Source organism: Colobus angolensis, unplaced genomic scaffold (genome assembly GCF_000951035.1).
Source record: "Colobus angolensis palliatus isolate OR3802 unplaced genomic scaffold, Cang.pa_1.0 Scaffold33, whole genome shotgun sequence".
Lineage (NCBI taxonomy): Eukaryota > Metazoa > Chordata > Mammalia > Primates > Cercopithecidae > Colobus > Colobus angolensis.
This window is the reverse complement of record NW_012116599.1, coordinates 9816344-9831213: the sequence shown is the minus strand read 5'-3', so window position 1 is coordinate 9831213 and position 14870 is coordinate 9816344. Positions and strand designations below refer to the sequence as shown.

At 37.3% G+C, this 14870-nt stretch overlaps 1 protein-coding gene across 4 annotated transcripts in view; it reads right to left on the bottom strand.

The window, feature by feature from the left end:
- The window catches only part of SP140 (SP140 nuclear body protein), a 76759-nt gene that overhangs the window by 27725 nt on the left and 34164 nt on the right, over positions 1-14870 (bottom strand). For all 4 annotated transcript variants that reach the window (XM_011951971.1, XM_011951972.1, XM_011951973.1 and 1 more), the window contains 3 exons: positions 9012-9098; positions 8676-8792; positions 7991-8044 (listed from right to left, as the gene is read on the bottom strand). In XM_011951971.1, the coding sequence (XP_011807361.1) occupies positions 7991-8044; positions 8676-8792; positions 9012-9098 (258 nt within the window). The remainder of the gene's footprint in view (positions 1-7990; positions 8045-8675; positions 8793-9011; positions 9099-14870) is intronic.

The window sequence follows — 14870 nt, the reverse complement described above, 5'->3', positions numbered from 1 at the left end:
AAAGAACAATGGTGAGCATACAAAATAATTTTTTAAAATTAAGTAAATATCAACTGTAAAAATGATAATAGTTTCAAAATTTATAGTTAAAAATAAAATATTAAACAATAGCCAAAATGGTAGAAATGGGGTGTTCAGTTTGTAGTGAAACCATGATAAGCTCCTTGTCATCTTTTGGGATTGGGGCATCATTTAAAACATTACAGAAATTTTGTGTTTAATTTCTAAACTAGCAGGGAGAAAGGGGAGAATATATAGTTTTATACCAATCCATTAGAAAGCAGGAAGGAGACATGAAAAACACAAATAAAGAATGGTCAACAATACCACAGAAGATTTAGGTCCATATACATCTGGAGTCTCAATAAATGTAAACAAATTTAAATTTACCTATTAAGAAGCTAGGATTATCAGACAAAATTACAAAAGTTAAGTGCAGTTACAAGAGACATAAAAGAAAGCTGAACAAGAGGACATCACATAAAGTGAGTGAAAAATATTTTTAAAAAACCATAAAAGTTTGCATAACAATGTTAGTACTCAGCCAAAGAGATTTTAAGGCAAAAGCATTAACAGGGATAAAGCAGAATGCTGTATAATGACAAAAGAAAAACATCCATTGAGAAGTTATAAATCATGAATAGCCTCAAAATATTTAAAGTAAAGCAACAAAATAAAGAGGAATTGGCAAATATACAACCATGTGTGAGAATTTAACACATTTGTATGCAAATCTGATGGAGCAAATAAAATTTAAATTACTATGGACACGAATTTAAACAATAAAGTTGTGCTTGATAAAAAAGATACACATGGAGTGAAGCCAGAGCCTAAAAAATAGTTTAAATGTACATTATTCTCAAGGGGCAGAAAACATTTACAAACATTGACTACACATTAGGTTGCCAAAAAACACCAAAAAACAAAAAACACCTTTGTTTAGGGGTGGTATGTGCCTGTATTGCCACTTATTTGGGAGTCTGAGGCAGGAGAATCACTTGAGTCCAGGAGTTTAAGGCCATCCTGGAACACACAGTGAGGTCCCATCTTTTAAAAAACAAACCAGCAAAAAACAGATCAGCTGTTGTCAAGAACCGGAGAATGGAGAGAAGAATACAAGTGGACTTTGGGGTGATGGAAATGATACATGTCATGATTGTGGAGGTATTTACATAACTGCACACATTTGTTAAAACAAATTTGATTATACCTTAAGGTGATGAATTTGTTTTATGTAAATTACAGTTCAATAAAGCAGAGAAGAAAAGTGGATGTGTGGAACATCTACATGAAGAAAATTCTGTTATTGGTGTCCTTATCAAAGATTACTTGAACATACATGCATGAGTTTATTTCTGGGTTCCCTATTCTATTGCATTGGTTTATATGTGTTTTTATGCCACTACCATACTGTTTTGATTACTCTTGCTTTGTAACATAGTTTAAAATTAGACAGTATGATGCCTCCAGCTTTGTTTCTTTTTTTTTTTTTTCAAAATTACTTTGCCTATTGGGAGTCTTTTATGATTTGATACAAATTTTAGGATTCTTTTTACCTATTTCTGTGAAAAATGTCATTTAAATTTTGATAGAGATTTCATTGACTCTCCAGATCACTTTGGGTAATTTTAACAATATTCTTCCAGTTCTTCAACATGAGATATCTTTCCATTTATTTGTATATTTTTCAATTTCTTTCATGAATGTCGTAGTTTTCAGTGTGCAAATATTTCACCTCTTGTTAAATTGGTTCCTATTTTATTCTTTTTGTGGCTATTGTAAATGGGATTGTTTTCTTAATTTCTTTTTTGGATAGTTCATTGTTAGTGCAGAGAAGCACAACTGATCTTTGAATCCTGCAACTTTACTGAATTCATTTGTTAGCTCCAACAGTTTTTTGATGGACTTTATAGTGTTTTCTATGTCGAAGATCGTGTCACCTGCAAACAGACAATTTAACTTCTTTCCAATTTGGATGCCTTTTTTTTTCTTGCTTACTTGCTCTGACTAGGACTTACATCACTATACTGAATACAGATGTCAAGAAGGGGCATTTAATCTTGACAAGGGTGCCAAGAATAAATAATGGAGAAAAGATAGTCTCTTCAATAAATGGTCCTAAGAAAACTGAATATCCACAAGCAAAAGAATGAAATTAGTAGCATTGTATCACAGTAGATCCTCTCAAATCCTGCTGCTGCTTTATCAACTAATATTTTCTAAATCCTTTGTTGTCATTTCAACAATGTTCACAGCACCTTCACCAGGTATAAATTCCATCTCAAGAAACTGCTTTCTTTGCTCATTCATAAGAAGCAACTCCTCATCCACTCAAGGTTTATCATGAGATTGCAGCAATTCAGTCACATCTTCAGGCTCCACTTCTAATTCTGGTTCTCTTGGCTGTTTCTGCCACATTTGCAATTACTTCTTCACTGATGTCTTGAACCCTTCAAAGTCATCCATGAGGATTGTAATCAACTTCTTCTAAATTCCTGTTAATGTTGATATTTTGACCTCCTCTCATGAATCATGAATGTTCTTATGGCATGTAAAATGGTGAATCCTTTCCAGAAGTTTTCCAATTGACTTTGCCCAGATTCATCAGAGGAATCACTATGTATAGAGACAGTTATAGCATTACAACATGTATTTCTTAAATATTAAGACTTGCTAGTTGAAATTACTCTTCGATCCATGGGCTGCAGAATGGATGTTGTGTTAGCAGGCATGGAAATAACATTAATCACCTGTACATCTCCATCAGAGCTCCTGGATGACTAGGTACACTGTCAATGAACAGTAATACTTTGAAAGGAATCTTTTTTTCTGAGGAGTATGTCTCAACAGTGGGTTTAAAATATTCAGTAAAACATGCTGTAAACTGATGTGCTGTCATCTGGGCTTTATTCCAATTATACAGCACAGGCAGAGTAGACTTAGAATAATTCTTAAGGGCCCTAGGATTTTCAGAATGGTGAATGAGCATTGGCTTCAAGTGAAAGTCACCTGCTCCATTAGCCTCTAACAAGAGACTCAGCCTGTTCTGTGGAGCTTTGAAGCCAGGCATTGACTTCTCCTCTGTAACTATGACAGTTCTAGATAGAATCTTCTTTCAATGGAAGGCTGTTTAGTCTACACTGTAAATATGTGGTTTAGTGTAGCCAACTCCATCAATGACCTTAGCTAGAGCTTCTGGACAACCTTCTGCAGCTTCTACATCAGCATTTGTTGCTTCGCCTTGCCCTTTAATGTTATGAGACAGCTTCTTTCCTTCAACCTCAGGAACCAACATCAGCTAGTCACAAACTTTTCTTATGTAGCTTCCCACATCTTTCAGCCTTTATAGAATGGAAGAGAGTTTAGGCCTCACTCTGGATTAAGGTTTGGCTTAAGGGAATGTTGTGGCTGGTTGGATCTTCTATCCAGATCACTCATACTTTCTCCATATCAGCAATAAGTCTGTTCCACTTTCTTATCATTCATGTGTTCACTGGAGTAGCACTTCATAACTTGGCTAATTGTTTGCTGCAACAGGCCTAGTTTTCAGCCTATCTTGGCTTTTGACATGGCTTCCTAACTAAGCCTCATCATTTCTAGCTTTTTATTTAAAGTGAGACACATGTGACTCTTCCTTTAACTTGAGCCTTTAGAGGCCATTGTAGGATTATTAATTGACTTAATTTCCATATTTTTTTTGTCTCAGGAAAGAGGACAGTCCAAGAGAGGGAGAGAGACTGGGGAACAGCTGGTCAGTGAAGCAGCTGAAACACACACAGCATTTATTAGGTTTGCCATCTTATACGAACACAGTGTGTGGTGCCATAGACAGTCAGAATAGTAACATCAAAGACCATTGTTGTTACTGCTCATACTACCATAACAGGAATAATAATAATAATAAAGTTTGAAATCTTGCGAGAATTACCAAAATGTAACAGAGACACAAAGTGAGCACATGTGGTTGGAAAAAGGGCACCAATAGACTTTTTTTGACACAGGGTTATCACAAACATTCAATTTGTAAAACTCACAATATCCTCAAAGTACAATAAAGCGAAGTGCAATCAAATGAGATGTGCCTGTACCACAAAGAAACCTAAAAGAATAACATCAAATATGACAACACACATAGGTGACATTCAGTATATGTCACATGTAAGTATTCCTGTTGTCCTAAAGCATGGGGAAAAAAAGACAACACACTGGCAAAATATAAGTTCCAAGCACTCAGAGAAGAAAAAATAAAAATGGCCAACAACAAATGAAGAATTCTCAGCTGCACCAAAAATGAAAGCAATGCAAGTTAAAATAGGAATGAAATAAAACTTTTTTACAGTTAAGTTGGCAAGATATTAAATGTTTATAATATCTACTGCATGTTATATTGATTTAAAGAGAAATGTAACGGTTTAAATGTATTCATTTAGATATATTACATAATTCTAAATGTGCTAATAAAACATAGAAAAAAATGGAAATATGTACAGCAAAGTTTATAGGGAATATGTATTTTAAAATCAGGATAAAAAACAGCATAAAAGTGTAAGTAATTTGAAAAAATATAAATTGTTTAGAAGATCGAATATAACCATATAGGGTGAATTTTTTTTTTTTTTGTCTCATGAAAGGTATTGCTGCTGTAATAAATTACCATAAACTTAGTGACCAAAAAAATCACAAATTCATGGTCTTATAATTCTGTGGGTTGGAAATCTGACATGCACCTCACAGGGCTAAAATCAATCAAGGTGTCTGCAGGGCTTTGCTCCTTTCTGGAGGCCACAGAGGAGCTTTTTCCAGCTTCAGAAGGTTGCCCACATTCTTTAGTTGATGGACCCCTGCATCCATCTCCACATCCAACTCTATTCTGTGACCATTCTTCCATAATCACACATCCCTCTCTTGACAGGAGGATATGTTCTCTAACTTTAGGGGCCCATGTGATCTTACCTCAAGATCCTTAACTTAATCACATCTTCAAAGTCCCTTTTGCCATGTAAAGTAACAAATTATAGGTTCTAGGAGATAGGACATGGACATCTTTGTTTCTTTTGGTACAAAACCCTCAAGAACCTTATGGATCTCCTGCATATATCATGGGGATTTCCTCCATCAGACATGAAGCTTCCCCACAGATCTTTCCTAGAAATTCACACATCTATTTTTTTTATACTTTAAGTTCAAGGATATATGTGCAGGTTTGTTACATAGGTAAACATGTGTCATGGGTGTTTGTTATATAGATTATTTCATCACCCAGGTATTAAGCCTAATACCCATTAGTTATTTTTCCTGATCCTCTCCCTCCTCCAACCCTTCACCTTCTGATAGGCCTCAGTGTGTGTTGTTCCCCTCTATGTGTCCATGTATTCTCATCATTTCATTACCACTTATAAGTGAGAACATGTCGTGTTCGATTCCTGTTCCTGTATTAGTTTGCTAGGGATAATGGTCTCCAGCTCCATCCATGTCCCTGCAAAGCACATGATCTTATTCTTTTTGTTATGGCTGCACAGTATTCCATGGTGAATATGAACCACATTTTCTTTATCCAGCCTATCATTGCTGGACATTTAGGTTGATTCCGTGTCTTTGCTATTGTGAACAGTGCTGCAATAAGCATACATGTGCATGTGTCTTTATAATAGAATGATTTATATTCCTTTGGGTATATACTCAGTAATAGGATTGCTGGGTCAAATAGTATTTCTGTCTTTAGGTCTTTGAGGAATTGCCACACTGTCTTCCACAATAGTTGAGCTAGTTTACACTCCCAGCAACAGTGGGTATAAGCATTTCTTTTTCTCCACAACCTTGTCAGTATCTGCTGTTTTTAGACCTTTTAATAATAGTCATTCTGACTGGTGTGAGATGGTATCTCCTTGTAGTTTTGATTTGCATTTCTCTAACAATCAGTGATGCTGAGCTTTTTTTCACATGATTGCTGGCTGCAAGTATGTCTTCTCTTGAGAAGTATCTGTTGACGTCCTTTGCCCACTTTTTAATGGGGTTGTTTTTCTTATAAATTTGTTTAAGTACATTATAGATGCTGGATGTTAGATCTTCATCAGATGCATAGTTTGCAAAAAGTTTCTCCCAGTCTGTAAGTTGTCCATTCACTCTGATGATAGCTTCTTTTGCTGTGCAGAAACTCTTTAATTAGATCCAATTTTTCAATTTTTACTTTTATTGCAATTGCTTTTGGCATCCCTGTCATGAACTCTTTGCCCATGCCTATGTCCTGAATGGTATTGCTTAGGTAATCTTCCAGGGTTTTTATAGTTTTGGGTTTTACATTTAATTCTTTAATCTGTCTTGAGATAATTTTTATATATGGTGTAAGGAAGGGGTCCATTTTCAATTTTCTGCATACAGCTAGCTGATTATCCCAGTACCATTTACTGAATAAGGAAACCTTTTGCCATTGCTTGTTTTTGTCAGGTTTGTTGAAAATCAGATAGTTGTAGGTGTTTGGACTTGTTTCTGGGTTCTCTCTTCTGTTCCACTGGGCTATGTGTCTGTTCTTGTACCAGTACCATGTTGATTTGGTTCCTGTATTAGTCCATTTTCACACTGTTGATAAAGACATACCCAAGACTGGGTAATTTATACAGGAAAAAGAGTTTAATGGACTTACAGTTCCATGTGGCTGGGGAAGCCTCATAATCATAGTGGAAGACAAGAAGGAGCAAGTCACGTCTTCCACGATGATGGCAGGCAAAGAGACAGAGCTTATGTAGGGAAACTCCCCCTTATAAAACTATCAGATCTCCTGACGACATATTCACTATTATGAGAATAGCACAGGAAAAACCGGCCCCCATAATTCAACTACCTGCCACTAGGTCCCTCCCACAACACTTGGGAATTGTGGGAGATACAATTCAAGATGAGATTTGGGTGGGGACACAGCCAAACCATATCAGTTAATGTGGCCGTGTAGTATGGCTTGAAGTTTGGTAGCATGATGTCTCCAGCTTTGTTCTTTTTGCTTAGGATTGCCTTCGTATTCAGGCTCTTTTTTGGTTCCATGTGAATTCTAAAATCATATTTTCTAGTTATGTGAGAAAAGTCAATGTTAGCTTAATGGCAATAGCATTGAATTTATAAATTGCTTTGGGCAGTATGGCCATTTTAAAATGATATTGATTCTTCCTGTCCATAAACATGGAATGTTTTTCCATTTGTTTGTGTCATCTCTCATTTCTTTGAACAGGGTTTTAGTTCTCCTTGTAGAGATCTTTCACCTCCCTAATTAGCTGTATTCCCAGGTATTTTATTCTTTTTGTAGCAACACACATCTATTTTTGATTTCTGCTGAGATGGCTGAGGGACTCAAGAGTCACATGCTTCATCTCTTCAAATAACTTTTTATGTGAATGAATAATCTGACCTTTCACTACTTCCCAGGGAACTTGCAAAAAGTCTTGGTTGTCTCTACCAAGCACACGTCCCTGACAATGAATCTCCTTATTTTATCGTGTTTTTTGACCTGGATAGGCTGAGAATTTTCTAAATCATCAAGACTTCATTCTTTTTCATTTAGCAGCTCTTCCTTCAATATACCTCTTCCCTCTTGCATTTTACTATAATTAGCAAAAGATAGCACAACACACCATGATCACTGTATTTGGAAATCTCCTTAGCTATAGATCCAGAAAGTTCTGCTTTTCACATGAGTACAGGACAGGCCACTATATAATAAGGAGGCCTTTTCCACATCTTTCTTATGTCCTTCTGAGCCCTCACCAGTAACACAGTTAACCTCCGTATTTTTACTAACAGTCCACTCATGATGATCCAGGTCTTCTCTAATGCAATATAGACTTTCTCTCTCATGTTATTTACTTCCTTCTCAGCCCTCACTAGCACAGTCTTTAGCATCCATGTTTCTACTAAGAACTACTCAGGGCAATATAGGCATAAAACTCTGGCATAAAAACATATTTGTAACACCAAAAGCAAGTAAATTCTTATTTATTCTTACTTTTTTTCCTCTTGGGTTTTCCCAAAGTAGAGTTGTTTCCACTATCCACAGTATCTAGAAAATATCAAGTTGTAGTGAGGAAATAGAAATTAATAAATAAAAATTACAGATTTTAGGACAATTTATACTACAGAAGGCTTGAGTTTATAAAGACGTTTAGATACTCATTCCTCTCTTTCTTCTAGAGGAATCAAAAACCCACTGAACTGAGAACTAGGAGTCTAGGATGGACCCTGGGTCTTCTATCAAAAACACATGTTGGGCTAAGAAGAGTAGACCTGCTGTCTTTCCTCCTGACAATTAAGTACCAGGATTAGTTGTCTTTTGAGTGTGGCCTTTCTAAGTTGTAGCAAAGTGACACTATTATCTACCAGCAGAAGTTCAATGGGGTATTCTGGGCTTCATGGAAGATTGGGTGTAACTTAATATACTAACGCAATAAACAAGATAACTGCATTTCAAAGAGTATACTTCTATGACATCATCTATGTCTAATCAGCAGAGTCCATCCTCTTAAATATTACTTTATAGCGATCTCTTGCCTCCCTGCAGTTCCCCAAAGGCTCCGGTGAACCAAATGCAAAGAATAGGATTCTGGACAGACTGGAGCACCTACCTCCACCCTACTGGGGGTCTGTGGGGCTCACTGAGCCACCCCCATCCCACAGCCCTCAGACAGCCTTACCCATTGTGCCACATGCTTGATCACTTTCCATCTTTACTTCTGGGCCTCCTGGCACCTCTTCTGAGAAACACATGACACAGGAACACTTCTCATTTTCATATGCTGATTGCTCTGCTCCTGGGCCAAAATTGTGATTCATGAAGACTTTCAGTTTGACCCAGTGACTCTCTTTTCTGCACCCTTGTTGCTCCCCCTTCTTTACTTTTTCCTCTGAAATCTTCTCCTTTCATTGCTCCTCCTTATATTTGACTCTTCCTTTAAGTCTAGTTTTTTCTCCTCCTTTTTCTCTTTATCAGAACTCTGTTTCTGTTTTCACTATTTTCAAGTCATAATTACCTGATACATCATCATGTGGCAGGCTACAAGCAAGCTCTTCTGATTCTCCTTCTTCATTCATTGGGTGATCTTCTAGTTCACTAGACACTAATGAGAAACAAGAAAATTACTGTCCAAGGATCCTGACACAGTGACCAGAGAAGAGTTTCTAGTTCTGTCATACTGCAAACTGATATTCTGAGCTAAGATGAACTGTTCTCTGGAAAAAAATATACTTGCTCCAATAATCACGTTTGACACATAACAGAGCCACGCTCTCCCCACGTTATGCACCTCATCCTCCTTTTTTCTACTTTTATTTTCGTACTTGTAGTACTGAGAATAAAGCAAGAAAACTCTTATCATTCCAGAAAATACTACTGTTCTTTGATAATAGTAAAAAGCAGCTATTTAAACTCATCCCAATTGGCCATTGACTACTTACATCACTAACCATATTTCCGAAAGCGAGCCCATCAGTGGCAGTTCTACATATCTGAAGCCTAGCCGTCAGCAACAGCCCCCTCCACAAAGCCTGCATTGATGGCCAAATGCTAAGTTACTCATAAACACTCCTGTTTCTGAAGGTCTGGGGTCCCTAAACAATATGCTTCCTAAAACTCTATATAAAACCGCAGCTTCCTTGTCTATAGAGACTGTGTCTTATAAGCACAGGGCCTCCTCCCACCAGATGCCTTGCTTGGCAAGGAATAAATCAGCTTTTAGTTCCAGTTAATGAGTAGTAGCCTAGCCCTTCAAATGTTGGAGTTCCTGCCGAGATAATCTTGAAGATTCTTGCTGGGGAGTGTCCTGTGGGGCCCTTGGATCCACAAGCATGAATCTCAGGCCACTGTGTCCATCTCAGGTCATTTTTCTGACCTACTGCCAAGTGAATCTTTCTCAAAAACAACTTGAACTCTGACTTGTTTCATTGAGCTCTTAGCTCTGAATTTATCTTATTTAAAGATGGGCAGGGCATACAATTAGATAGAATTAGATATTTTGGGTTGGAAGTATACCACTTAGCAAACATTTTCTCAGTTAATGTGATTATTTATTCACTACTTCATCTACTGTTACCTTTCTTTTGTCTTTTTCTTTTCTTTTTCTTTTTTTTTTTTTTGAGACAGAGTTTTGCTCTTGTCGCCCAGGCTGGAGTGCAATGGTACAATCTCGGCTCACTGCAACCTCCACCTCCCGGGTTCAAGTGATTCTCCTGTCTCAGCCTCCCAAAGTAGCTGGGATTACAGGTGCCCACTACCACACCTGGCTAATTTTTGCATTTTTAGTAGAGAGGAGGTTTCACCATGTTGGCCAGGCTGGTCTCGAACTCCTGACCTCAGGTGATCCACTCACCTCGGCCTCCCAAAGTGCTGGGATTATAAGTGTGAGCCACCGTGCCCGACCTCTTCTGTCTATTTTTAAAAAGTCTTATCTCTGCCGGGTATGGTGGCTGACGCCTGTAATAGGTCATATTACAGGCAGATTGCTTGAGCTCAGGAATTCTAGACCATCGTGGGCAACATAGGAAAACCCTACCAAAAAAAAAAGTCTTATTTCATGTGTGTTTGTTCCTGATTTTCCTGTGCTTTCTGAATGTTAGAAGATAGTGATCCAAAGCAAACAGATGGTGGCCAAGGTCTGCTAAGTCCTCAATTCAAGCCAGCCCCCAAAACTAATGGATGTGGGTCCATTGGACAGTAGCCAAACTGTGCAAAGATGTTTGGCCACACTTTATCTTGAGTCCCTCATCAAAACCTTCATGAGGGCACCTAGCGTCTTGTCAATTTGTGAAAGAAAATCACTTTGTTTAGTATGTAATCTGGAGTCAACTACAATCATGTAATTAATCGTATGTTCCCTTTTCAGTTACTGCTTCATTCATGTGGAACACACCACTCACACTTATACTGAAACATAGTGGCCTCTTTGCTGTTTGTCATGGGATTGTCTTTGCCAAAGCCATAATCTCTTCCTGACAAAAGGTTCACTTCCTCTTTACACTTTCATCATGATTCTAACTCTTGTACTTTTCTTAACAACTCGCAACATTTTTGCTAAAATGACTCTGGCTTACGATGGGGAAGTTTTGTCATGTCCAAAGTAAGTAACACATTTGATAAGTAGATCTATAAAAGAAGAGAAAAAAGTCACCAAATGTTCCCACGTCTCAACCAGTAACCTGTTACTTTCAGACCATTATCTGAGGAACACTCTTTTCAACAAAACCTCTATAAATGTAATAGGCAGGGATCTATCCTGCAAATGGAACTACCAGATTAAAGGTTCAGAAGAAGGACTAATTTTAGAAGCCCTGGAAAATTCCCTGACACATGATCTATGTATAGTTGACCTGAACATTAGTATACCTACACTATGCATGATTTGAGATCTGCAAGCAATAAACAAAATAGGTACTTCCCTGTACCTCCTAACCGGATTACTACAATCTCTTCAGTCTCACCTAAAGCCAAAATTTTTAATGTATTTATGTTCAGCTTTGTTTAATGTCTCATTTGATAAATATTATTTGCTTGGGAAAATCAATGGCTTATCTGGACAGTTATTTTCTAGGAATTTCCTTGATGATAGGCAGAATTCTAAGATGGCCCCAAATATTTCTTTCCCTAATCCTGAGGACTGTGAACATAATGAGATATTACTTCCAAAATTACCTTATGTGATATGGCAGAGCTGGCCTTAAGAAAGACTAACAGAGTGGATCTGGTCTAACCACATGAGCCTTTTAAGAGCAGGAAGTTTTCTCTAGCCAGCAGCAGAAGAGGAAGTCAGAGATTCAAAGAATGAGAAGGAGTCCACACAAGATTGCTGGCTTGAAGATGGAGGGGCAATGTATTAAGGAATATGAGTGGCTTCCAGGAGCTGAGAGTGGTCCATGACCGACAACCAGTAACAAAGCTGTGACCTCAGTTCAACAACCATGAGGAGCTGGATTATGTCAACAACCTGGGTGAGCTTGATTGCAAGATTTTTCTCAGAGCCTTCAGATAAGACTTCAGCTGGGCTGACATCTTAATTTCAGCCTAGGGAGACTCTAAGCAGAGAACTGAGTTGAGCCCACCCACACTTCTGCTGGCAGGACTGCGAGATAACAAGCAGGTATTATAGTAAGCCACTACATTTGTGGTCATTTGTCATGTAGCAATGAAAAATGAACACAATGAAAATCCTCTCCCAAGTTTTAAATACAACCTAAGGGATACAAAGCTCATACATGCATCTTCTCTGATCCGAGACATAGGTCACCACTATCATACTCTATAGATCTGGATATTTCTTAATCTATTCATTGAGTTGGGCAAAAATGGACACAAAACTCCTAAGGAAAAACTCCAATTCTGTAAAATAAACAAAATGAAACAAAACAAAAACTAGGCTATTTTCTCAGCCATAATCTATTGGCTGAGGAAATAGTATTATATAAAGAAATGTTACAATGTCTCCAAAGTTTTCCAAGACCAGTGACTAAAGGAAAGATGAGAGGATTTCTAGGATTAACTGATTCTTGAAGACAATGGGGGTCAATCTTTTCTGAAATACCAGGCCTCCCTACATTTGACCACATCAAGTATCTTGGGGCCATTCTCATGGAACACACAAATGGAATAGATCTTCATGACTGTAAAATACTCCTTCATCAATCACCTACACCGAATCCTCTATTATCACATTATCAGGAGACAGGTCCTGATAATGGAGAGACACTGATGGAGGGACACTGTATAATGGTAAAAAGCCTTGTCCAACAGGAAAATATCACAGTTCTAAACATATATGCACCTAACCCTGGAGCTCCCAAATTTATAAAACAATTACTAATAGATCTGAGAAATGAGATAGAGAGCAACACAATAATAGTGGAGAACCTCAATGCTCCACTGACAGCACTGGACAGGTCATCAAGACAGAAAGTCAACAATGAAACAATGGATTTAAACTATATCTTGGAACAAATGGATTTAACAGCTATATACAGAATATTTCATCCAACAGTCACAGAATATACATTCTATTCAAGAGCGCATGGAACTTTCTCTAAGATAGACCATTATGATAGGCCATAAAATGAGCCTCAATAAATTTAACAAAATCGGAATTATATCAAGCACTCTCTCAGATCACAGTGGAATAAAACTGGAAATCAACTCCAAGAGGAATCTCCAAAACCATGCAAATACATGAAAATTAAATAACCTGCTACTGAATGAGCATTGGGTCAAAAATGAAATCAAGATGGAAATTAAAAAATTCTTCAAACTGAACGACAATCAAAACCTCTGGGATACAGCAAAGGTGGTACTAAGAGTAAAGTTTATAGCCCTAAACACCTACATCAAAAAGACTGAAAGAGCACAAACTGACACTCTAAGGTCACACCTGAAGGAACTAGAGAAACAAGAACAAACCAAACCCAAACCCAGCAGAAGAAAGGAAATAACCAAGATCAGAGCAGAACTAAATGAAATTGAAACAAAAAAATACAAAAGATAAATGAAACAAAAGCTGGTTCTTTGAAAAGGTAAATAAAATTTATAGACCATTGGCAAAATTAACCAAGAGGAGAGAAAACCCAAATAACGTCACTAAGAAATGAAACAGGAAATATTACAACTGACACCAGTGAAATACAAAAGGTCATTCAAGGCTACTATGAATACCTTTATGCACATAAATTAGAAAACATAGAAGAGATGGATAAATTCCTGGAAAGACACAATCCTCCTAGTGTAAATCGGAAGAATTAGATACCCTGAACAGATCAATAACAAGCAGCAAGACTGAAATGGTAATTTAAAAATTACCAACAAAAAAAAGTCCAGGATCAGACAAATTCACAGCAGAATTCCACCAGACAGTCAAAGAATTGGTACCAATCCTTTTGACACTATTCCACAAGATAGAGAAAGAAGGAACCCTCCCTAATTCATTCTGTGAAGCCAGCATCACCCTAATACCAACACCAGGAAAGGACATAACCAAAAAAGAAAACTACAGGCTGATATCCTTGATGAACATAGATGCTAAAATCCTTAACAAAATACTTGCCAACTGAATCCAACGACATATCAAAAAGATAATCCACCATGATCAAGTAGGTTTCACACCGGGGATGCAGGGATGGTTTAACATATGCAAGTCAACAAATGTGATACACCACACAAACAGAATTAAAAACAAAAATCACATGATCATTTCAACAGATGCAGAAAAAGCATTCAACAAAATCCAGCATCTCCTTATGATTAAAACTCTCAGCAAAATCAGCATACAAGGGACATACCTTAATGTAATAAAAGCCACCTATGACAAACCCACAGCCAACAGAATACTAAATGTGGAAATGTTGAAAGCATTCCCTCTGAGAACTGAAACAAGACAAGGAAGCCCACTCTCACCACTCCTCTTCAACATAGTACTAGAAGTCCTAGCCAGAGCAATCAGACAAGAGAAAGAAATAAAGGGCATCCAAACTGGTGAACAGGAAGTCAAACTGTCACTATTTGCTGACAATGTGACTGTTTACCTTGAAATCCCTAAGGATTCCCCCAGAAAGCTCCTAGAACTGATAAAAGAATTCAGCAAAGCTTCTGGATACAAGATTAATGTACACAAATCAGTAGCTTTTCTATACAACCACAGTGAGCAAGCAGAAAATCAAATCAAGAACTCAATCCATTTTACAATAGCTGCAAAAAAAAAAAAAAAAAAAAACCCAAACTTAGGAATATACCGAACCAGGGAGTCAAAATACCGATACAAGGTAAATGTACACAAATCAGTAGCTTTTCTATACAACCACAGTGAGCAAGCAGAAAATCAAATCAAGAACTCAATCCATTTTACAATAGCTGCAAAAAA